This window comes from Melozone crissalis, unplaced genomic scaffold (genome assembly GCF_028551555.1).
Source record: "Melozone crissalis strain CALT ecotype California unplaced genomic scaffold, PUWL_Pcris_2 ptg000029l_1, whole genome shotgun sequence".
Lineage (NCBI taxonomy): Eukaryota > Metazoa > Chordata > Aves > Passeriformes > Passerellidae > Melozone > Melozone crissalis.
Window position 1 is genome coordinate 7185094 of NW_026535807.1, and position 23556 is coordinate 7208649.

General features: G+C 44.1%; 1 protein-coding gene across 12 annotated transcripts in view; it reads left to right on the plus strand.

The window, feature by feature from the left end:
• The window catches only part of CADPS (calcium dependent secretion activator), a 203760-nt gene that overhangs the window by 88219 nt on the left and 91985 nt on the right, over window positions 1–23556 (plus strand). For all 12 annotated transcript variants that reach the window (XM_054281013.1, XM_054281015.1, XM_054281020.1 and 9 more), the window contains exons 7-11: window positions 3662–3773; window positions 7673–7812; window positions 9222–9288; window positions 17242–17350; window positions 18349–18561. In XM_054281013.1, the coding sequence (XP_054136988.1) occupies window positions 3662–3773; window positions 7673–7812; window positions 9222–9288; window positions 17242–17350; window positions 18349–18561 (641 nt within the window). The remainder of the gene's footprint in view (window positions 1–3661; window positions 3774–7672; window positions 7813–9221; window positions 9289–17241; window positions 17351–18348; window positions 18562–23556) is intronic.

A 23556-nucleotide genomic window follows, 5' to 3' on the forward strand; every position in this document is an offset into this window, starting at 1 on the left:
AGAGCATTGATGGAAGAAGGGTGACTGTTTTAAATTAGGCAGGGGCTGAGCAGACTTGCTGGAGAGCACAGTATATTAATGTAAGTGTTTAATGAATTTTCCTGGGTATTAAATGTGTATGTTCACTTATAGGAAGGTCACAGGTGCTAAAATTCCCCTTCGAGGAACTTGCATACTTGAATTGAACAGAAATTATTAAATCAGTGTCTCTCAAGGACAGCTGAGAAAATTGTAGGTCACATAAGCAGGATATTGTGAAGAAAAGCAGCTGAAGTCAGAGACCCTCCTGCCTGGTTTCATGTGATACATGAGTGCAGTCAGGACAGGGATCTTTACAGGATTTTGCTCAAGCCTTATTCATATCCCAAATAGTATTTCAATCATGAATTTTAACTTAGCAGTGCCACAGTATTTTAATTTTTTTGTCTTTTTAGCTGTGTGGTAATTAACTTTATAATTGCTATTTCTGCATTTTAGAAGCCCTCAGCCCCACAGCCAAAGATCAGTAAAGCCCTGCACTTCCATGGGGTGGTGACAGTTGTTTCTTCAGTGACCTTATGGCAGGAAAGGGTAAGAGCTTGGTTACAGCATCAGTGGGAGGAGAGTGGTCTTACAGATTTGGGCCATAAATTGGGAAGGGCTGAATAGCATCAACCTGAAGGTTTTTCAGATCAGCAGTCCAAGACAGCTGAGAGCAGCTAGGTCTGAGCAGCCTGGCACCTGCATTGGCAGTGGCATCACAGCCCCTCGTGTGTGAGTGAGGGCAGTGTCTGTGACAGCTCCCAAATGCTCCTGAAATCACACAGGTGAGCCCATCCTTCCAGTGCTCCATGAGGCTGGGGAGGTAATGGGACACAAGAGCTGACCTCTGTTACTTGTTGGCTGCTCACACCCTCTGAATATGTGTCATTTTGTGTTCCATTCAGGATAAAATCACAGCACTTCAGGCTGTTTGTTCAGTAACTGTGATGGCACCTCTAGGTGAATCTGTAGACACAAAGTCTGCAGTCATGATCTCCTTATTATGCTTGTAAAAGGTAAAACAAGGGCCAGCATCTGTCAAGTTAGCACCTGGGGCATATCTCAACCTTTGGCACTTCGCAGCCAGAAGAGTTTAGCTGCTTATCCTAAGTTTGAATCCTAAATAAGAAACCCTGGAGACAAAAGTAGATCCTGGTGAGAGCACTGGAACAGCAAGATGCCATAAATAGGGCCATGATTCTAGAAAATTCTCTGTGCACAGTAGCGTTTCTTTATCAGTCCCAGACTTTGGGATGCACTGGCCAATAAGAAATGCTGAGCTGAGGGGTTCAGGCAGGATTCAGATAGTTAATATTGTCCTGATTGAGGAAGTACTGCCAGGATTGTTCTACCTGTGTACCTTTTTTTGGTGTTTGTACATCCAAATGTATCCATCTGTATGTGTGTGTCCTCTTGGCCAGATGACATTTGTCTGTCTGCATTTGCAGATGTTTTATTGCTTTGAGGTGTCAGCATGAGTTCTGTGATAGGGGGACAAAATAGCATGGCTGCTTCATGGCATTTGTCCACAATGGGTCCCAGTGCACTTTCCCAACAAATGAACTCCTGCAGTGATAACCTGCTTAATGATTAAATATGGAAATGAAACCATTCCACTGTTAGTCCCTCAGAAGATGCTAATACCTAGCTACTGTCCAGAGATAATTTTCTGAACAATAATTTAATACACAGCCCAGATAAACTGGGTACTCAGATTGAATACAAATGATGTTTCAGTGGCTTGAATTATGGCCTTATGCTGAGCATCACTATGGCAACTAATGACATCACCACAGGCTCCAACCAGCACAAAACTCAACTTTTGATGGTCTCCATTTGTTGGCGCCGATCTTTTCAGGGCTTTTGAGGGTATGAATATGTAAGCACCAGTGTTGTCAAGGGTTTGCTATGTATGTTTGCTGTCATTTGAAACATTTATTCTCTTTGTGGTTAATGTTGTTCCCATGAAGGAAACCTAATGAAAATTACTGTTTGTATTTGGTTAGTAACATTTGTTGATAACATATGGTCTGGGAATGCTTCAGCAAATAAGAGCTTTTTAATAGTAAACAGAGATACAAGTTCTATAAAGCAGATGCTGTCAAAATACACAGTGGAAGGTTGGATATTTTCTTACTTTTGCCTCTTACCCAAAGCAAGATAATCTTCCTACTTTCCCTCCTGGTGACAACGCAGTTTTTTGAGAGAAAACATAACCTGTGACCTGAATCTGTGATTAGAAAATTAAGTTGTTTCTTGCTTCTTACCCTTGAAATATTTTTTAGGTAGCTGATGGCTCACACATGAAAAAGATATTATGTAAAGGACCTGACTGGACCTATAGTGCTATAGATAATTTAAGCCAAACCTCTGCAGTCTGGCACTGGTGGAGGTTTGATGCATCATTATAAAAAATGAAAGATGTGAAACAGGGACATCAGGAGAGGAAGCTTCAGAGCAAAGGTGCTGAAGAACCCAAGTTTCTTAATCACCTCTGTGCTGAACATGCTCATCTGCTGAGCTCAGTTGGACAAGATTTGTTCAGTGGGGAGCAAAGCATAATCCCATAGTCCTAGAACACAAGGAGAAGTGAATTATTTTTACTGATTGGTTTCCAAAAGCTAAAAATGCTGCTTGGTGTTCATCTTTGCAGAATATCTAGTCACTGGACCATGTCTTCTGAGCCTTTTCAAGGGAACTGCCTTTCTTGAACTGAGGATCTAGTCTGAGGACAGCCTAAAGTGAGAAAGTGTCATTAACAGAGTGAGGGGGAATAGAAGTGGTTAGTGAGTTATGGTGTAATCATCTGGCTTGCAGCATTCTGGGTTGCGGTGTGGGTTCCACCACATCACCCAGAGGTGTTGCTCATGGCACGCTCTTGGCAGGGTCCCACATGGAATGAGGTCATGTTTTCTCTGCATTTGGGCAACTTGTGATTGCAGAAACTTGTAGATGTCCTCTAGAGACATTGTGTCTAGAGGCTGTGGATAATTCAGCATCTATAGCATTCCTTTCCAAGCCAGAGAATGACTCAGAGAGTACAATAGTGGACAGTGGTTGATGGTGTAGTTGCAGAGGTGGCATCTTCCTGGCCACTGCAATCCCACCCACAAGGAGCTGGTGTCCTGCTCTGTAGCCCTAGCAAACTAGGATTACTCCAGACATAATGGCTTGGATTTAAACTTGGGTTGGGCTGAGACTTGGAAAGCGACCCAGGTTAAATTGCAGTTTCTTCAGAAAAAGAAAACCTCACTCTCAGCCTGGAAAGCAGAGGTTAATTAGCCAAGAGAGGGGCACAGGCATGAGTGATTACAGACATCCTGGGTGCAGATGTCTTCAATCCTCTACTTCTCTTGTGACTGCATAGGCTGGCACTGCAGAAGACATTGTTCTTTCTAACTAAGAAAATTCTCTCAAAACTTGGTTTCGTGCTGCTCCCAGATGCTCTCTTTATTTCCCCAAAGGATCATCATGGGTTTTCCAAACATCTGTCCCACATTTCCCAAAGAAGATAATTAATGCCCTTGTCACTCACAAACCCAACCACTTCAGCTTGTGTCAGACACTTTTTAGGTTAACTCTTTCATGCCTGAGCAGTGTTGCAGCTGAGCTGAACACCTCTCTGTCCTTCTTTTCACAGCTGGGGCACCCAAGGAGACTTCACGACAACCCATGCGCTTCCTGCAGTGAAGGTGAAGCTGTTCACAGAGAGCACAGGAGTGCTGGCTCTGGAGGACAAAGAGCTTGGGAGGGTAAGGAGATTTTGAGTTTAATAATGTTTCCTTCTGGCCCTGCTTTTCTAGAGAAATCTCTCCTGTACAGAAATATCTTTGGAGCACAACATGCTCTGCTTTTTTGCCAAGCTTCAGGAGGGGGAAAGAAAGCGAGCTCTGCACTGCTGGAGAGGAGTGCATCTCGCATGCTGTCTTTGTTGTGAGTTTTAATGGCAGGATTTCAGCTGGCTGTGCCTGCTCTGAGCAAAGGCAGAGGATCTTGTGTGCAATACTGGCAGTCCGGAAAGCCTCAAAGGTTGCTTGCGGAAATGGACATTCCTGAGGCAGAAAAGGGGATTATGCTGAAGCAAAAAGAGGGGATTTAAGTTTGGCAGGGGACTGTTAAGTTTCTCTCATATCTGCTGAGCAGCCGGTGCACGGTTTGAGCTTTTGAAAGCACTGACTGCACTACTCCCTGCAAAGGGCTTGGAGCCCTGGCTTCCCTGGGGTGGATGGTGGCTGAGCTGGTGGCTTCAGTGGGGCTGGACTGGGGAGTGAAACATGAGGATTCATTGCTCTATCAATGCAATTAGTAGCAAAGAGCTCAGATTCCTGGGGTATTGGCCACAGAGCAAATCTTCCCATCTCTGCCCCTTGTCTGTGGTCCCTAAAGCAGTGCCCTGGCACTGGTGGCCCTTGATCACAGCAGCCCACAGCTCCAGAATATCTGTGGATGGCACTTTCCTGTGGCTTTGGGGCACTTCAGTTGTCTCCATGGATCTTGTGCAGCTGTTTAATTTACGTTGGCCCCAGGCAGAAGTGGCAGCAAACTCCTTGCCATGCCTTCCTCAGCTTCTCAGGCTGAGATCAGTGTGATGATGACTCTACAAAAATCAGTTTGGAGTAAGAGGAGTTGGCACCTCCTGTTGTGGCTCAGCATGACCCAGGTGATCTCCAGGGGCAGCCTGGGCTCTGTCTGCCCTGCCCTGCAGCACTCCTTGCTCTCCATCCTGTCTGTATGGCTATGGCCAAGAAATCCATGGCCAGGAAAGCCACTGATCCTGTTGCAAGCCCAAGAATTATATTTCCAGTTATGGACTAACCTGTTCGGGTGTTTCTTGCTAACTCCATGGCTGTTTGTGCCTTGACAAGGAAGAGTCTCTGTTCATTCAACAATTTTCCTAATTAACATGGTTTTGTTAATCCTATTCATAAAAGTGCAAAACATTCTCCCAGGATCTAGTGAGCTGTTGATTCAAATATATAGCTTTATTATGGAGAATGCTGTGTGCAATTTTGTCTCATGTAATTCATGTTCATTTTAATTATTTGTGTTTTCATGTTCATGAAGTATCCTTTGTTCTTGCACTTGAGAGAGAGAAAAGCAAAGCTACCCCCTCTTTTGCCCTCTCAACCTTCTCTTCAAAGGCAGTCACAGCCCCTTCAGACTTTCTCATCCACACCTTGATCCTTCCTTTCTGCCTGTCCTCCTTTTTTGACAAAGAGGATGACCCCTCTAGGCTGCAGTACTACAGCTGAAAACCTACAATTGTTTTGCTGCACAGCATCATAATATTTTCAGGATTATTTTCAAAACCTCCTACTTCAAACAGCCTGGCACCCTGCCTTTATCCACTGTGGCATGCTGAGCAGAGCTTTTCGCCCAGCCAGCCGCGCTGCCATTCAGGGATTTTCCCCTGAGTGGTTACACTCAGTGCAGCCCCTCTTGCTTTGTGAGCCTTGTTTCCACTGGCAGCCATGAGCACTGCTGACTTTGCTGGTCTTGGGAAGCAATTAGCTGTGCATGTTGTTCTGAGAAAGATGTCAGCACCCAAAGCAACCCCTCTTGCCCTGAAAGGCTGATGAGCCAGCCCTACCAATGTGCTTTAATCCCCAGTCCAGCAGGAAACCATCCCTCAGCCCTGAGTTTCTGCAGGCTGAAGGACACAGGCCAGCAGTGGCAAGTGTGGGGAGCTGGCAGTGATTCCCCCTGGCCCGTGGCCACCAGTGCTTTCAGTCGGCCAAACTTCAAAGGGACGCTTGGTGTACCCGGAGCGGCCGAAGGATGACGCGTGTCTGCTCAGGCTGCATCAAGATTTCTTCTTTAAATTATAATGAAACCGGGAGTGTGTTAAGCCCCTGGTGTAGCTGTTGGAGTGGGCAGGAACCTGCCTGCATGGAGAGAGGAGGAAAGCAGGTTTTATACACAAAACACCCCTGCTCAGCCACCCTTTGAGCAGCGGCCTTGTGCGCTGCCAGGCGGGTACAAAGCCCACTTTCTATTGCCAGTGCTGAGCTGGCAAGCGGCCGCCACTCCTCAGCTCACCACTTTTATCCAGGGGAGAACTGGAAAATGCTCCCAAGCCCTGCACTGCTGAATGGGCAGCTGAAGGCATGGGAATACATCCTGACCCTATTGAAGCCAGTGGCAAGGCTCCCATGGATTTCCGCCATGCCAGTACTTCATCTGCTGAGGGCAAGGAGGGGAAGAGCTGTGAATTGCAGCACCACTGAGAAAAGTTTGTGTCTTTTGTTGAAAAAAGAGTTAGAAATCAAAGCAGAGAGCATCCCAAGCACACAGAATGGCTGCTCCCTCACTAAGAGATGCAGCTTAGCACAGGTGGATGTTCTTGCATGACCTGCCTGGCTCTGGGGTTCCTTGGATGCTGCTCAGAGCTTGGGTCTGTCACAGTTCTAACACCCCCTGCCTCAAGGAGAACTCATTTCTCATCTTCAGGATTTGCTTGAATGTGTTTTCTTCCAAGAGTGATGCAGCACAGACTAATGTTGCTCAGTTATCTGTGTGACTAATAACAGCTTCAGATTCCTGACAGAGAAAGCAATTCAATAAAAGAAGAGATAAATAACATTAATGGATAAGGGTAAAGTTGAGAATCTACTGATGTTTACCTCAGGCTTTAGAGGAGGCAATAAAATAAGTTTTACAGTAATTCATGACAGGATAATAGCGTCAATGATATTTTGGTGTAAAACAGCCTCTAGATTGTTGAATCAGCAGCAAAGTTGAAGAGCAGAGGAATACAAGATTATTGTCTGGGCTGGAGTTTGGCAGGGGCATAGACTAAACATGAGCAAGAAATGAGTGATGGCAGCACACCAGTTAATGAGGGTGAATGCTGCCATTTGTAAGAATTGTGAAACAATTTGCTTGCATAAAGATTAATGAATTTAAAGAAGATTCATCTCACTACAGCACAGTGGAAGCTTGAATTAGTTTGTACCAGGCAAAGTCACCTCTGAGAGTGAAAGCATCAGAAGGGGAGCAGGTGTAGGAGGAAGGGGATTAGGCCACCTCAGAGGAAATGTGGAAATACCAGGAGAAGATGGTGGATGTGGTGTTGTCCTAGGGGAATACTCTGTATCTTACTCTCCAGGGAGCTGCTCTGCTTTGTAGAGGTAATGAACGAGTGGGAAAAGCACAGCTATGATCAGGAAAGACTATTCACCTCTTGGAGCTTTCAGTTTCTTTGAGCCTTTGGTGTTCATCTGCAGTCACTGATGTTGAATGGATGTGCTGCAGCTGGAGATCCTCCCAGCATTTCCTGCTGCATGAAATGGAAGCAGAGTCCTGCAGCCGCTCATGTCATGACATGGGATGCAGATTTTATCTGCTGTCATAGCTCAGTCAGATGTACCCTCCTGAAATGACAGGAATTGATCATGCAGCTCTGCCTGCACAGCCCCATGAGCTGACTGAGGACCCAAAGAATATATGACCAAATCTCAAAATAACAAGCTGTACTTTAAAAAAGCAATAAAAAGCCATCCTCATTGATGTGAATAGGCATATCCAGGCTGACTTCTAGGACAAAACTAGGTCAACTGATGTATTTTTGTTACACATTATTAATGTTCCCCATTAAACCCCATTCATGAATAATTTTTCCCTTTAACATTGTTTGTTTTAATTGTTACAGGTTGTTCTCCACCCTACTCCTAATAGCCCAAAGCAGTCAGAGTGGCACAAAATGACTGTTTCCAAAAACTGCCCTGATCAAGACCTGAAGATCAAGCTTGCTGTGCGAATGGATAAGCCTCAAAACATGAAGCACTCTGGGTAAACATTTGTCTCAACCTAAAGTCATTTTGTTTTGAATGTGCATTAGGAAATTTTGCTTTTTAAGGTTCTCAAAGAGAAAGTTTCTTTCTCAAGTTCACAGGAGGTGAAGCAGAAAGATACATATAAAAATGGCATTATTACAGTCATTTACAGTGCACTTTCCATATTCTTAGCATAGTCTTTTATTAATGCCTATGAGCCAAACAGTTTAAATTTTAAACAGTTTTCCTCATGGGAAATTATGTTTTTTCCTGTGAGAAATGACAGATGAACTGTCCAACTCTCTTACTGAGAATAATATAATTTTTTAAGTTATTCTGTGTCTCCCAGTATTGATTTCTCAAAATCAAAATCTAAATCTACTAACATTTGATCTACCTATAAAACTCTGAGGTTTATACCTCTTGCTACCAGAACTGAGATTATCTTTCTGTTGATGTTAGCAGCAATAGCCAAAAGGACATTTATTACCTTCTTCTTGGACTAGCCAAGGACTCAAAGCCCACATCAGCATGACTTGGAGTTTTGTGATTTAAACATTCACCAAGTGTATGCTAGATCCCTTCTGGCATAAGGAACCCCTTGCATAACCAAAAATGAAATCTTTTTTGTATTTATTGAGCCAGAACTGAAGTAATTATAATGATACATAAAACGTATTAATGCTGAATAATATCCTTATGTTTATTATTAGCCTGGTGCTGCCACTAGTTTTGCCAGTGTTTGTGTTATAGTGTCACAGTGGCCAATTCATCACAGAGATTAAATGCTTATTTTGACATTAATTTTTTAGTTAATTCTTCCTTTGTATAAAACAGTAAATTCACTCCTCCTCAGAGATTATTCAGTTTGCTTGAATTATCTGTAGCCAAGCAATTTCTCGGATTTCATCTTAGAGCTGCTCAGTGAAGTGCCCTGGTTTAGTCAGTCCAGTGGATATTGAGATCCTGTGTGCTGGGTTTGATGTAGGAAATGTCCCTCTGTTTGACAGCTCCCCTCAGCAAAATGGTTTTATGAAGGCTAAAGAAGATTTGGGATTTCTCTCCCTTAATTCTTCTGCTGCAAATGCATTCTTCACCCATCCAACCATGATGTAGCTATTCACTGGCACTAAAGAGCTTCAAATCCTGAGCAAGTTGTGAAAGACAAAAGGAAAGAGAGAATTAATACTGTGTAACATTAAGGGTCTGTAAGATTTTTATGTCACTTTCTTTTCTGGTAATCTGTTCAGGCTAAAAATAAACCCATTCATGAATGCTGTTGAACTTGAGAGTCTTGTAATTGCCCTTGTGCATTAGTTAATTCTTGTGCATTAACTTCAGTTTCTAAGTGTAAACAGAATATACTGAAAAGCAAGAGAACAAATTAACACTTGTGTGCTGAATTCACCTGTTCTTTTCTCCTAGGTATTTATGGGCCATTGGTAAAAATGTTTGGAAGAGATGGAAGAAACGATTCTTTGTCCTGGTCCAGGTAACAGATGTAACTAGAAGTGATCTTAAATCACAACATGAAGTACTTGAGTCTGTCCTCTGGCCATTTTCAGTGCCATGTGATTGATGCTGAGTTGTGGTTCTGTGCAGGGTGGCTGTTAATCATGGATTCTTTTCTAAATGTATGGGTGTTCTCAAGGATATCCCAGTTGCAGACTTCTAGCCTTGAGTTTCCAGATGCACTTGAATGCTTGATAAAATGGAGAATCAATTTTAATAAGGAATTAATGAGGCGAGGAGGAAGCTCAGTCCGTCTTGGTTGGAGGTCCTGGGGCTCTCTTTTGAACCTCCAGGTTAAATTTGGAGCCCATTTGAATCTACAGAAGTTTTATCACTAGCTATGTCAGAATCAGCATCAAATCATTCTTGACATCTATCTTGCCTTCACATTTATTACTGCTTCTCATTGTCTGCAGCTCTCACTGATCATTTTGCAGTCATCGTTTTGCAGTGTCTTCCTTTTTCCCTTTTTTCTTGTTTTCACTTTTTGCCCTCCCTGTCGTTAGACCTGTACATTTGACCACTGTTAAGAATGGAAAGAGGAAACAAGGAAACAGGCAGATGTCCTCTGTAACCTAGAAAGGTTCTGCTCAGTGCTTTGTGTGTTAGATCTTCCCTCACCTTCCAAGGGCAGGTGAAACCACTGCATTGGCCACAGAAGTGTGTGGCCCCAGTGTGAGTGATCCATCTTCACACCAACCTGAGGAAGTCACAGAGTCCTCTTGGGTCCATCTCTCTCTCTCTCCTCTCTGGACTCTCTTGGTGTGTTGTCTCCAAGTGTGAGGAATTTGTTCAGGGTTTTCTATGAAAGCAACACAGAGATGCTCTGATAAAATAACATGGGATCCAACTGAGCTCTTGTGACACCAGAGATCCAAACTGATCAGCTCAGAGGGTAAAACCCTGCTGCTGATGAGGCAGATGGCAGGTCTGCTGTAGAGGGGCAAAGTGTAGGAACAGACGTGGTATAAACCGGGTGCACCAGACTCCACATTTGGAGCATGCTTGTTTGTTTGCTGTCCTGTGCTGGTAAGGAGAGGAGTTCAAGCAGTCCCTCTTCCACCTTAGACACCTGATTTACCTGTCCTAAATCACCTGGTGTAAGCTGGTTCCTTTGTTTTGTGTTAGTTATTGCTCCAAGTTCACCTGTCTCAGTAGGAAGCTTAATTGTATTCAATCTCCTTTTAGCCATCATGGCTAGCTTCCATAGCATGAAACTGTGGGGGAGATAAGGAAATCCAACCTTGGGAAGTACAGGAGATTTAGGATGTGTGGGAGCAATGTAAGTAGGAGGCTCTTTGGAGAGAATCATTGAGTACCTAGTCCCATAACCAAGTATGATCAGCAGAGGCAGTTTAAGTGCTCATTTTGTACTCCATGTGGGGTCAAAATGACCATAGAGAGGGAGGAGGAAGTGTGGAGCAGCCACAGGGCACGCCTCTATCTGCCTTTCCCTTTTGGGAACATTTTATACTGACCCTATTCTTGGGCGGAGATTGAAGGATTGCTTTTCTCTGTATGTTGTTTCCTTTATAATTTTCTGAAATGAAGTTAGAAGTGCTATGGCTGTCCACGATCACCTGTAGTGCGACTGGTATTGCTTTTCCCTGAGAGACAATTCAGTCCCATTAGACAAAGTTCTCAGTTCTTTTTTTCCCTGGGAAGAGGATGCTCCAAAACAGAGAGTCATTTTTCCCACCCTCATTTCTCCCATGAGTAATTCTATTGATACTCTTCTGTGCAAGGGTTTGCAGGTTTGAACTTGTCTCTCAGAGCCTTCTGGCCATTCAGTGTGGTTGCAGTTGCTTCTCTGGTTTTTAGCTGCTATAAATTCTTCAGCTTGCTGTGGAATTGAAGCTCTCAGAGTTATTCCATGTTTTCTCATGTTACTAGGTCTGTATTCGTCAGTTGGCATATCAGAGCAGGATTTGGCCAGAAAAGCGATTCATTTGAATAAGATGAGCAGACTTTTGCCCCCAGAGAGTCTCTGTAGCCCACCTCAGAAATTCCAGCTGCCACTGCAGCTTCTCTGTTATGTTACCGTTTGCTCAACATTTGGTGCAATGTAAAGTGTTCTGCCGTACATCAAATATAAACAAGAAACACTCTCTATGCAGTCCCTCAGATGTAGTTTGAGCATATTGAACATGTCAGCAGGCAATAAAGATGGAATAAAAATACTTTGCTGTCCGTATGTTTGTCATTTGCTTTTCATGCAATGCAAAGGATGGGTGCTGATACGAACAGGGATTGGCAGTAAAGGTGTTGATGTCCAGGATGCTCTGAACTCTGCTAAACCACAGGCAGAAAATAACCCCTGCAGGAAGGTGAGCTGGCTCTTGTTACAGAGAGTGGACAAGGAGCAGCCCCTCTTTCAGGAGCTTCATCCACACCAGCCTCCTGCCTGCACCAGAGTTGAGAGATAGAGCCCAAAGCATAAAGGCCATTTGACATATAGTGGTCTGGTCAGTCCTTGACACTGCCAGGAGGGCAAGGCTGTTTGGAGGAGTAACTAAATATTTCCTTTCTGATCCCTTGTCTCTGTCCCTTACCTGTAGCATCTTCTATTGCTACAGCATCTCCTGTTGCTTGCAGAATAACCTCCCCCTCATGGTCTTGTGCTCTCTCCCTCTTTCCCCATTTCAGATGGACACAGCCTTGATTCCTTCAGTACCGTTGGGTGGTACCACTCTGTCTTCTGGTACCAGTGGTTAAGAAATTCGTGGTAATAAATACTCAAACTCTTCATAACTATTTAAACAAGGCACAAAAGTGCCAAACTGCATGGGTGGCACCAAGGAGGAAGGTGTTGATGGCAGTTTGTCTCTTTTGTGTCAGTGAAGCCTTGCCGCCAAAAACGGAGGCTTTGCGCACGTATGGAGAAAAAGCAGCTCTGCTGGGAGCGCTTCCACTGCTACTTGGCTTGTGTTAAGCCCTGGAGAGAAGGGGAAAGGAGCAATAACTTCCTTGTAATTTGGGTGGAATAATCCCTCGCACCTTCTGTGTCTGTGTAACTGCATGGGTTATACAGGAGTGAAGTGATTTGTTTGGGTGTAGTGGCTGCGAGCAGTTCCTTTGTGTCATTTCTAGACCTGAGCCTCAACTCTCCAGCACCTGCCTTGCTGGGTGGACTTGGCTCAGCCCCTCAAGGAATGGCATGGCATGGCTGGCAGGGCAAGGGTGTGTGCTCCTCCAGCACTGATCTGTACATTAAGGGGGTTAGTTTTCGCTTCCGAATGAATCGCAGTCCTTTCTGTACACTGCCCACCCTTCTCATAGACACCCTTTGAGATGAGCAGCAGAAGAGCAGAATACTGATTAGATGTAAATTACATGGCAGAGACTCGTTACTTGCCTAATTTTAAATCCTGAGATATGCAGTGTGAAAATGATGGCAGAATATGGCCCTGAGCTTGGATGGAAATGGTCCGCAGCATCACAAGCGAGGAAAATGCTTCGTAAAGGCAGCAGTAATGCCAGTGGCAGTGGTAAGCAAAAGCAATTAAGCTATTTAGGGCAAAGTTCTCCGTGACTGGTTAGGAAAGAAAATGTACATCCATTTCAGATGTTGTAAGTGTTTCCTAAGTTGCTGTATCAGCTGCTTGAGCACAGCACACAAATTTCAGCCAGTTTGCCAATTAGACCCTCATGCAAAAGCTGGGATTTTTGATAGCTGGCAGAGCTTGTATTAATTCTTTGCAAGGTCTGATGTGCTGTACTGGCAATAACACCACGGTTGGTTATGGTGGGTTTACTGGCTTTGCAATAGGAAATTTCTTACAATGATTTTTAAGGGCAAGTGAATTAATTACACTGAGATTTCAGACTGAATCTGTTCATCTCTTATCATAACCCCATTTCAGTGCTCTGGCAGCATATGGGAAGTAACACTCCATGGTACCTGGATGACATGTCTGCTGAGTAGCTTGAAGCAGTTTTCAGCTGATTGTGTCTGATGGTGTTTGCAGAATGTTGTTGGAACCAGATCAACTCTCTGCAGATTAAAACCAGTTGCAGTGTCTACGCCTGGATCTATTGTTCTAGTGACAGACTCCCTAAACTCAGTATAATTTAGACTAAGAGTGACAGTCCTTGCTTTTAGCAAAACTCAGCTGACTTGGGATAAAATGAAATGAAGTAAGAGTTCAGTAACTCTGAATATCACCCCAAAACTGAAGATAATTCAGCAGAATTGCAGTGTGGTACACCAGCAGTCCTAGACCGTGGTCTTCAAGCCAAGGTGAATGACCCATAGCTGATTCCCATAATCATATTAAAAAATGTTTTCTCTTAGACCCTTGCTGAGAATTAGGTATAGATGGTGATTCTTGTAAAATCTGGAGTGTGATGATACATACAAAATATCTGGAAACTGCTGGTTAAACTGATGCCACAGCTAGTTCCACCTGTCTGCAGTAGGTCCATACTCACACAGGATGAATTCCCACCACACAGCCCTGCCCAGGAGAGTACACACATCTCCTGCTTGAAGACAGGAGCTGGGACAACTGTTTTGTGCAATTTTTTAGAGCTGAATGGGTATGCTGAGGTGTGAAAACTGCTGTTTTCATATTTTTTCTTAAAGCTAGATCATTTCCTCTGCTCATTTGTGTCAGGAAAGGGCTTGGGAGGCAATGCACAGCTGCAACCAGAGGACAAGAGTCTCCCATCAAAGTGGAAAGCTGTATTACAAATGGCAGTATCTTTGCACGGTTTCTCTCCCTTGGGACAAAATGCATGCTGTTAATTTAGAAAAGGTCCATTAAAGAATTTAACCCAAGTAGGGTGGTGTTGTGTCAACAGTAAAAAAGGGGGAGCAAATGACTGAGCTCAGAGTGTGAGGCATGACAATTAACAGGTTTGAGCAGGATCCTGGGGAAAGCAGTGCTCGCTAGAGCAGGAGTCTCTGGTGGAGAAACCAGGACAAAGTCAGAACTGGTTAATGCATATCTGCTGTATTTATTAATCAGTTGGATTATATAGCTGGTGACAGAATATGGTCAAGTGCCAAGAAAGTCAGATTTAATTTAGCAGCCTGGGAATAGTGAACTTTGGCATTTGTCTCCTGCTGTCTGCTTCCCCTTTCCTGAATTTCTTTGTCTTTTCCCCCACCTTTTTTTTTCCCTTATGTTCTTTTGTCTCAAATTATTTCTCAAAGTGTTTTCCCCTCTTTGTAATGAATCAACCAGGGGTGCCTTGGATTAGTTCCATTCTTTTACTTTCTCTCAGTTCAGCTTCCTTAGATGCTCCTTTCCTGGCTGTCATCGAGTCCCTGGATGAAATCCCAGCTGCTTTGTGAATTTGTCCCTCACTGGGCAGAGATTTCTCCTCTGTCTTCCTTCAGTTTCCTCTCTGTATCTGTGTTTTTTCCAATTACTCAAACCATTCATCTTGCCCATCCCATCTGCTCGCTCGCTCTCATACTCAGCTATGGTTCAGAGTGAACTCAGCAGGCTGTAAGATTAATTTCTGCTATTAACTGTTTCACTTGTCTGGCCACTTCTGAGCTTTACAGAAAGCAGGCTCTGTAAAGCACAATATTTTGGAGGACTGGTGAAAGGCAAGTGAAATCTTCTCTTGACCCTACAGTGTTGTTCTGCAGCAAAGCACAACTGTGGCATACTGAGCTTTCTAGAATCTCATTTTCTTGCGCTTGGCTTTGCCACTGCTTGTAAATGGAAGGAGCCACATGGCACTGGTAGCCATGGCACCAGCTTCTCTCTGACCCCAAGCAGTAAATGCTCCAGGCAGCAGGATAGGGCACCCAGGCTGGTCTGCCAGTCCTTGAAGTCAGTGGCTTGAGTTGTTTAGGTGCAGGCACTCTGCATGGCACAGTTGGCACCTCTTCCAGAGGCCTTCATGAGCTTTGTCCTCTCTCCAGCCTGATCCTTGGCTTGCTCCTGCCAGCAAGCTCAGTTCCTGAGCTTGGGCTTCTGAGCTGTGTGAGTAGAGTAGAGAAGAAGTAGGACGTGAGCCTGGATGAGCTCTGGTTCACTGCCTGTTATAGACCCACCTGCAGGTTTCTCTTGAAGGTCTATTCTAATAACAATGTTCTTTCAAGGAAATCCTTTGCATTCTAACAGGAGAGATCCATTTGCTTTGCCTCTGTCCCAGGATGGCTCCACCAGAGCCTTCTTCATTTATAACCTTTAACATGAGAAATACAAGCTCTGAAATGCCTTTGTCCCTAAGTTGTCACTGTGTTGCTGTGGTTGTCTTATTGATAGGGCAGAAGAATATTTTCTGTGTCCAAAGAGGAGTGGAATTACTTGTATATGAAGAAGAGCCCAAAATTCAGACCTCATGTTCAGGGTCAGAGAACAACAGCTGAACTACTGAATGAATTACCTGTTGCTGTAGACCATACAGGAAAAGCAAAAAAGCGTTAGTGGTATTAAGGTTCTCAATAAATGTCAGCACAGGTTAGCACTGACTCATTTCAGGAATTGCATTTATCATGCAGTCCCTGAAGCTCAGGCTGTCTAACGCAGAGAAATCGAATCCTTACTGCTCAGACGAGATCTCTAGGATTTTCCCGTAAATAAAGCACATTCCGGAGTTTCTCCAGGAGATGGCAGCAACATACTGCACGTACGACTGAATGAACGCCACAGGAGTCTGAATGTTGTGCTGAGGGGCACTGGGTTATTTTTAGATTCCTTCGTGTTAATCTTTTTAATTTTTGTGTTGCCCATACGATGGTAGGCATGCAAAGTTCAGAACAGGGAATGTGCACTGGTGTGCTCCTGCTATTGGTCTGCTACTTGTCAATCTTCCGTCAGTGCTGGTAGTTTTAAGGAGGATGCAAGATGCTTAAAGCATCGCTTTTAGTCTTACTCCCACAAACGTGTTAATGATAGAGTTTATTCTTAGGTGGCTTTTGGAGCTGTTCCTGGAGGAAGGCTCGGTGCAGGCAGGGCTGCTGGAGCAGGCTGGCAGCGAGCAGAAGCCCATAGAGGGCAGCAGCAAACCGAGTGGTGTCTGAGGGATGCTGTGTCAATAGACAGATCCCCCGACTTCAATCAATTACATTTTATTAGTGAGAGATGCCACTAAAATAAGTGTTGCGTGTGTCTTTGTAGCCGAGCAATTTGGCTGCAAACCCCTCGGCCCATCCATGCTCCCATCTTTCAGGATCTCTCCCAACTTCCAAAAAATGACAAGCGCAATTCATTGCCACCCACCAGAGTTTTAAAGTTTCTTCCAGAGGTCAAGAAAATGTCCAGACGAATAAAATTACGTCAGGCGTCCAGGATGTGACACAACCTTAACAAAGTCATTTGAAATCATTTGACAGTAAATTTCCCTGTGAGTTCCTCGCCCGGGGCACGGAGAATCCTCTCCTCCGCTGGCTGGATGAGCTCCTTGCCGGCCGTGCGGGAACGCGCGGGGCTGATGCGGCCTGATGGGCTCCCACGGGCGATCCCGAGCCCCGCTCAGCCCCGCAGCTGAGCCGCCTTCCGTCAAGAGCCTGACATTGAATGTATCGTGTCATGCAGATGGTACCTCAGAGGAGTGAGAGCTGCCATTTACAGCACTGATGACAACAACTGCCGAGATCAGTGGCATCTTAAGATTGCTTTAATATGACTGGCACCTAGCAATTTAGCTCACATTGTTTGTGACAGGGTGTCACTCTTGCGCTTGTCTGGGGATGAATGATAGAGGGTTTTAAGCCGTGGAGCTTCCTCTTTTGGAGGAAATTAAACCGCTGTATGTACTGATGCGGAGAATGAGGTGCGTGCTGCAGGAGGGTGTGCTAAGAGAGGGCTTTGCAGAAGCCTGGTAAGAAGTTGAGTCTGTCTCTTTCTCTAATGGGTAATGAGCATCCAAATTACCCCGCCATCCCCCGTCCCTGCAAACACCCTGTAAGCGCTTTGGATTGCCTTGTGGTGGTCACCCGGTGCCATCTTAGGTTTGTGGTTTTCCTCAGGTTAGTCAATATACATTTGCTATGTGCAGCTACCGGGAGAAAAAAGCAGAACCTCAAGAGCTGCTGCAGCTCGACGGATACACTGTGGACTACACCGACCCGCAGCCAGGTACGGGTGGCAGCTCCCTCACCACTCCAAAGGGGCTCCTCTCTCTTCCTCTCCCTGCCTGCTGCTGAACTCTGATCAGCGTTATTCTAAAATATGTTTGTGTTTATATTGATCATTAGCAATGCATGGCTTTTCTATAAACAGATCTAAGGGACAGAGCTAGGAGTTGCACCAGAGGAAGGAAGGACTCTTCTCTTCTGGGGAGCCTAAGTGAATTAGACAATTAAATCCCAATGGAATTTTATTGTGAGCTGAATGCTCAAATTGAGTAACGGTTCTAAGCTGTGCCTTCAGATTATATTCCCTAAATAAAAGGCTAGCAGCTATGCTTGTCTTTGTTGTGGGAGCATTTTTGCCTGCCCCATTCTCACTAGGATGGGTGTCAGTGCATGGAAGGGGCAGGGACAGAAAGCCCCTGGTACCTGGAGGTGCCTGTTGGTGGCTGAGACCCTTATTCAAGTGGACAAGCACCATTTTTCTTTTATTTCAGTGGGACAGCTTGCTAAGCATGGCGATCCTCCCCATGCTCTGGGTAATGGTGTCCCCAGAGGGGATGAGAAAAGATTTAGTAGGTTGTTTATTCCCTTAATTCTCATATCAGGGTGATGGGAGGATGAGTGCCAAATCAGGGCAAAGATAGAAATAAGGATATCACCCAAGGACCTTTTTCTGCAGTGTGAGCACTGATGCTTTCAGACTAATGGGGAACCTCCCTCTGAAACCCCATTTTTAATTGGGCTCCAGTGGTGCCCACATGGAACTTGCACAGATGGAGCTGTAGGTGAGAGAAGCAATTAATCCAAGTGTGTTGGGGCATGTTTTAGTAATTGGGTTACCTGGGGACCTGTGGGCTGTGTTGCAGGAGAGGGGACTGAACTGGGGGCAGCATGGGACTGGGTAAAGAAACACCCAAGCAGTGGTGGGGTGGGAAACAGGAGGAGATCTCCTGGCTGGCCTCAAAGTCTGTGAAACTGCATTGTCACTTCCTTTCCTGCCAGGTTTGGATGGTGGCAGAACATTCTTCAACGCTGTGAAGGAAGGAGACACGGTGATTTTTGCGAGTGACGATGAGCAGGACCGAATCCTGTGGGTCCAAGCCATGTACAGAGCCACTGGCCAGTCTCACAAACCTGTGCCACCTACCCAAGTGCAAAAGCTAAATGCTAAAGGAGGAAATGTACCCCAGATAGACGCTCCAATCTCTCAATTTTGTAAGTAAACAAGTTCTCCTAGACAGCCAAAGTCTTTGATGGAAAGATTTTCTGCACTGATGTAAATCAATATTCACACATGTGTTTCTGATTTCAAAACAAAATGTTTTTTCATTATTATAAAGCTTCTTTTTACATTAGTAGATCCAGAAGCAGTTAACCTGTGTGTTTGACAGAACCAAACCCAAGAAACAAAATTCCTTGGGGAACTTGTCAATGGGTATTTTAAAGTGCAATACTTGATGGAGGAGAGAGACTGGGATCTGAGAGCCTGAGACCCACCTTGCCTTTCACAGACATGTGTTTTACCCCCACACAATAAATTGCACACCCAGATCAGAGCAATTCATTAGCACCATTAGCTGTCTGTCAAATGCATCATGTGCTCAAAACTACAGGTGCAAATCTTGCAAGTATGAAATGCACACACAAAAAGAGGTCTCCTGTTGAATATTCAACTGTAGGAAAACATATGGTATTTTTAACAGGTTGCTTTGCAGGCCAGTTAGATGTGAATTTAAAGCAATCATCTTTTAAGCTGTAGCTATGCTGCATGTCCTATGCAGTTACACACACTTTGCTTCATCTGAAATTTAGAGCAATTTCTTTTCTCTTCCAAATCTAATTTGATTATAAACCACATAAATGCCTCTTCACTCATTTTTCTTGAAGGTCTCAATCATCTGCAGCCCCTTTATTATGTAACATACAGCATTTCTTGCTAGTTTCAGCAAAATTTAAGAATTATTATCATTAAATACAAGTAAAATAAGGAAAAGTGGTAAATATTAAAGAATTCTTCTGATTAAAATAGATTTCAGCTTTTTAAAATAGTCTCTGTAAAGCAGTTATGGAGTATATTGTTGTAAGGAACTCAGAAAATCTGAGCTTTCCTTATCGATAGCATTTGACCATGTTTTATATTTGTTTAACTTCTTCATGTCAGTATTTATAGAAAGTAGCAGTACAAGACATACAGCTGTATGACCAGTGCTACAGCAGAAAACCTCTGCTTGCTGCTTTTTTATTTTTTTGTGTCTTCCACATGCCTCTGTGTTTTGGCCTCCCTTCTGCTTTGCCTTGCTGCTGCTGCAAGTGAAACGTGGTGTGATGCAGTGTGGTAACCTATAGTCAGTGTTTTCATTTCAGTGATCCTCATCCTCTTCATTGCAGTCACTGACTTTGGGGGTGCAAGGTGTAAACAGCAAGGGTTGGCAAGGAAGGACACTTCTCAGAAAGCCAAAAATGGGAGGTGAGAATTGGCCTCTTGCAAGTGGGACATTTACTGGCTGTGATAAGCCTCTAGGCCTGGCTGAGTTGTGCTGACCTGAGAGCATTCCCAGGGATTTATGTCCCTCTGCCCAGAATGTTTAATCAGAGAATTCTCAGAAGCAGCAGGCACAGGTCCTTCTACTGCTGCTTTTTCACATGCTAAAAGCCTTCAAAGCATAGCAAGGGGGAGCAAGAGAGGGATTCTGCCCGTGGCTCCCTCTCCTAACAAGTGATGCTGAAGGCTGCTCTTAGTTGTGGGGTTGGCGCACTGGGATGCACTCCTGTCCATCCCAGCATGATCCCTGCAGAGTGGGATGAGAGCAGAGAACATCAAACTGAGGAAACACCTTTCCTTCCACTCTTCTCCCATCCCTGCACACATCAAGCTCGGAGAATTTCTCTGCTAGGTAAATTCCTGGTATTTACAGAGTTTTCAGTTCACCAGACCAGTATGGGGGGTCAGGTGAGGTGTTGCTTTCTAAGACACATCATAAGCAAAATCTGCCAGGATTTTGAGGAGGAAAATGGATTGCCTGGGGCTGTGGACATTTGGGTGTACGATTTGCTTGCACAGCCAAGCCCTGTGTTTGTGGGAGAGCTGAACCTCTCTGCTTAGGGTACCTGGGGTGGAGAAGGGACAGCTGGCTTGTCCTAAACCTTGCCACAGATCAGGGAAGTCAGTGACTGGGCCCAGGAATCAGCTCTGCATCTGCACAGCCCAGCATGTCCATCAGAGCCTTGTGCTGCTTGTGGTCCTCCAGACTCAGTCTGACTGTGCTCAGAGCTATAGACGTGCCACAGGCTTGACCTTGTTTTTGCATCTCGCTCACTTGCCAGGAGGCAGGGCTCCCTCATCCTTGCTTCTGGTGAAAACAGCCAAGATTTCACCCCCTGGGCCCTCCAGGGCATTCGAGGGAGTCAGGATCTGACCTCAGTTTCTCTCACTTGTTCTGATGCCAATACCAGCTCCAAATCTGGATCATTTTGCTTTTTATAACACCACCACCCTCTTTCCATCCACAATGTCTTTTTCTGTAAGTTGCACAGCATCAGTTTCCCCTTTTTGCTGCAAGAGCTCGAAAATCCTCTTGGATGTGTTGTGCCAAAGCCTGGGAGAGAGAGACCAGTTGGCTCATCAGTCCATCAGTGTGATGGCTTAATACTTGAGCATCTTCTGGGCTACTGTGTTTTGTCCTTGGTTTTCCTTCCTCCTCCCAGTTTTGATCTAGATCCCTCTGACAGGTCTTTGTGCACATCCTACAAGAGGAAGAGGGCAACATGCCATAATACACCTTCATCTCAACAGGAAAGGCTGCTCATTTTTCATATTTCAGCATGCATACATGGCAGTGCTCATTGCAAAAGTCATAGGGCACAACAGTTAAATGATCCCAAGCAACAGTGAGTCATGCATGCCACATATGGGGAGTCCTAAATGCACAAATGCATATCTCAGCTCCTTCAGTCTTGAAATCCGAACATACCAAGTATTGCATTTTTAAAAGGGTCTAGGTTTGTTATTGGTTTTGTATTTGGCTTGGGTGTTTTGGTTTGGGGTTTGGGTTGTGCTTTTTTTTTTTTTTTTTTTTGCCTGCAGAAAGGTAAGGACTTCTGTGAGACATTTTATTCTTGTACGTTTATCTTTATACCTGTCATATTTTTTATTTTCTTTGTGCTTATTAGAGGCTATGGTGAATGAGGATGTGCAAAGAAGTAAATGTTAAGCCATTTGACGAGTAACTGTTGTTACAGCTTCCATGTCATAGCAGTCCGAGACGGCTCATGCGCATGCATGCACACGCACAGAAAATCCAGCCCTCCGCACCTGGCATGGAGCTGTCTGTGGCACAGAAACCTGGGAAGCACATATCTTGCTGTTTGGGAAACTTGGGAGAAATAGTAAATTCCATTTGGCTCCCGCCTCTTTTGACTCAGTAAATATAAAGTTTGAGCAGCACTCAAATTCTCATCCGCAGTTCGATGGCAGCACTTGACTTAGAACTACACAGACAGCTCCGAACCAGGGTGGAGTTTATTTTATTTGCAATTTAAGTACTGAAAAAATAGATCCTGCTATTCATTAATTTTTGTATGACTTACAGTTCCTTTTACGTGGGTGAACAATACCTGTTAGAGTGAAAAGTTTTGCTTTTTTTGTTTTGCTACAATTTCAAAGAAAAACTCCATTTACACAAAGCTGTGCTTTTCTCCAGTGTTCGCATTTTAAAAGAAAAAACCCCAAACTGTTCTTGTTTACTGTTGAAATCATTCACAGTATTATAGTCAATAATGCTGCCAATACATATTACACCTTTTGGCAATATTTAAGCTTCATAAAAGTGGTCACTTGTCTGAAAGCACCAATCTTTGTTCTGTGTTAGTGATGTATCAAAGAAAATTCCCAAACGTGCTCAACATTTTTTTTTCTTGAAACCCTTTTTTTTTAACATGAAAGATTGGTCTGTACTTGTTTTACGTATCATTTGTGGTTATATTTAGTTTGTAATGTCTGTTTATATTTAATAACTGTTAATCACACCATATACAATGAGTTGGATGTTTTGAGAATTTGTGATGATTTGTTCCCCCATAATAAGTAGCGAGGTTTATTGAGCTGCTTGAGAAATTTTCAGCTATAAGTGGTTTTCTTTTTGGTTGGTTTGATTTTCTTTTAGTTTCTTTTTCATTCTTTGCTTGAACCCAAATATTTAGCTGCTAGGTTAGGGCTCCTGTCTGCTTTCCTGAGCCTTGTTGCTAGTCTTTATGTTATTCTGGTTTGTTCCTTCTTACCCTGCTAACTTCTAGCTGGACTCAAGGGTAAGTGCTTCCCTGTAGCTAGCACAGCTCAGATAATCAGACTAGATTATCTGACATATGCAATGTGCTTTTTTTTTTCTCTTAAATCTTTCTCATGTTTAGATTTTGTAGTACAAACTTTCCATGTTATTTTCCTGAATTGAGATTTGAAATGTAAGTTTCCATACTGAAATTGGGATGCATGTGATGTTTGCATAATTGCCTTCTCTCCCTGGCTTTCACATTGGCATCAAGTGATCCTCTTAGTAAAGCCAATCATTAACATTTCTATTTTTCATTCCAAGATGTAAATAGTAATTAACATCACAATAAAACTGTAAATAATACCTTCTTTTGTTTCATGGAAATTACATCTAGTTGACTGCTTCCTGCCTGAAAACAGATCATTTTGCACTCTGACAATATCCTTTCTCTCCGTGCCGATGATTAGCTTGGTGCAGCACACCAGAGTGCAGGGCTAACCATGGACACCTCAAAGCATAGAAAGGTAGGGCAGGAGACCCCAAGAGACCCAGAGAAGGTGCAGGACTCCAGAGGAGGCCCCCAGAAACCCCTCCACACATGCCCTGTGAAAAGAGCCCTGAATCATTGAGGTTAGATAGCTCCTCTCCCATTAACTCGGCAGGGAATGATTTCAGCAGCCAGTGGCAGCTCTCTGGGTCACCCTGCATTTGGAGATGCTGGCCTTCTCTGACGTAAATGCATTTCTCATGGTGCTGCTGTTTCCCCAAATTACTATAAATTATTGTTTTAGCATGGGTCTCAGTCACCAATCAAAGCAGTGCTAGTCAAAAAATAAACCAGGGGAATTGCTATTTTAATTTTTCCCACTGGTATACCTACTTTGCAAAAGATAAAAGCCCAGACCTGTGCTGTAAGAGAGCTTTTCCTTAGTTTGTTCAGTCC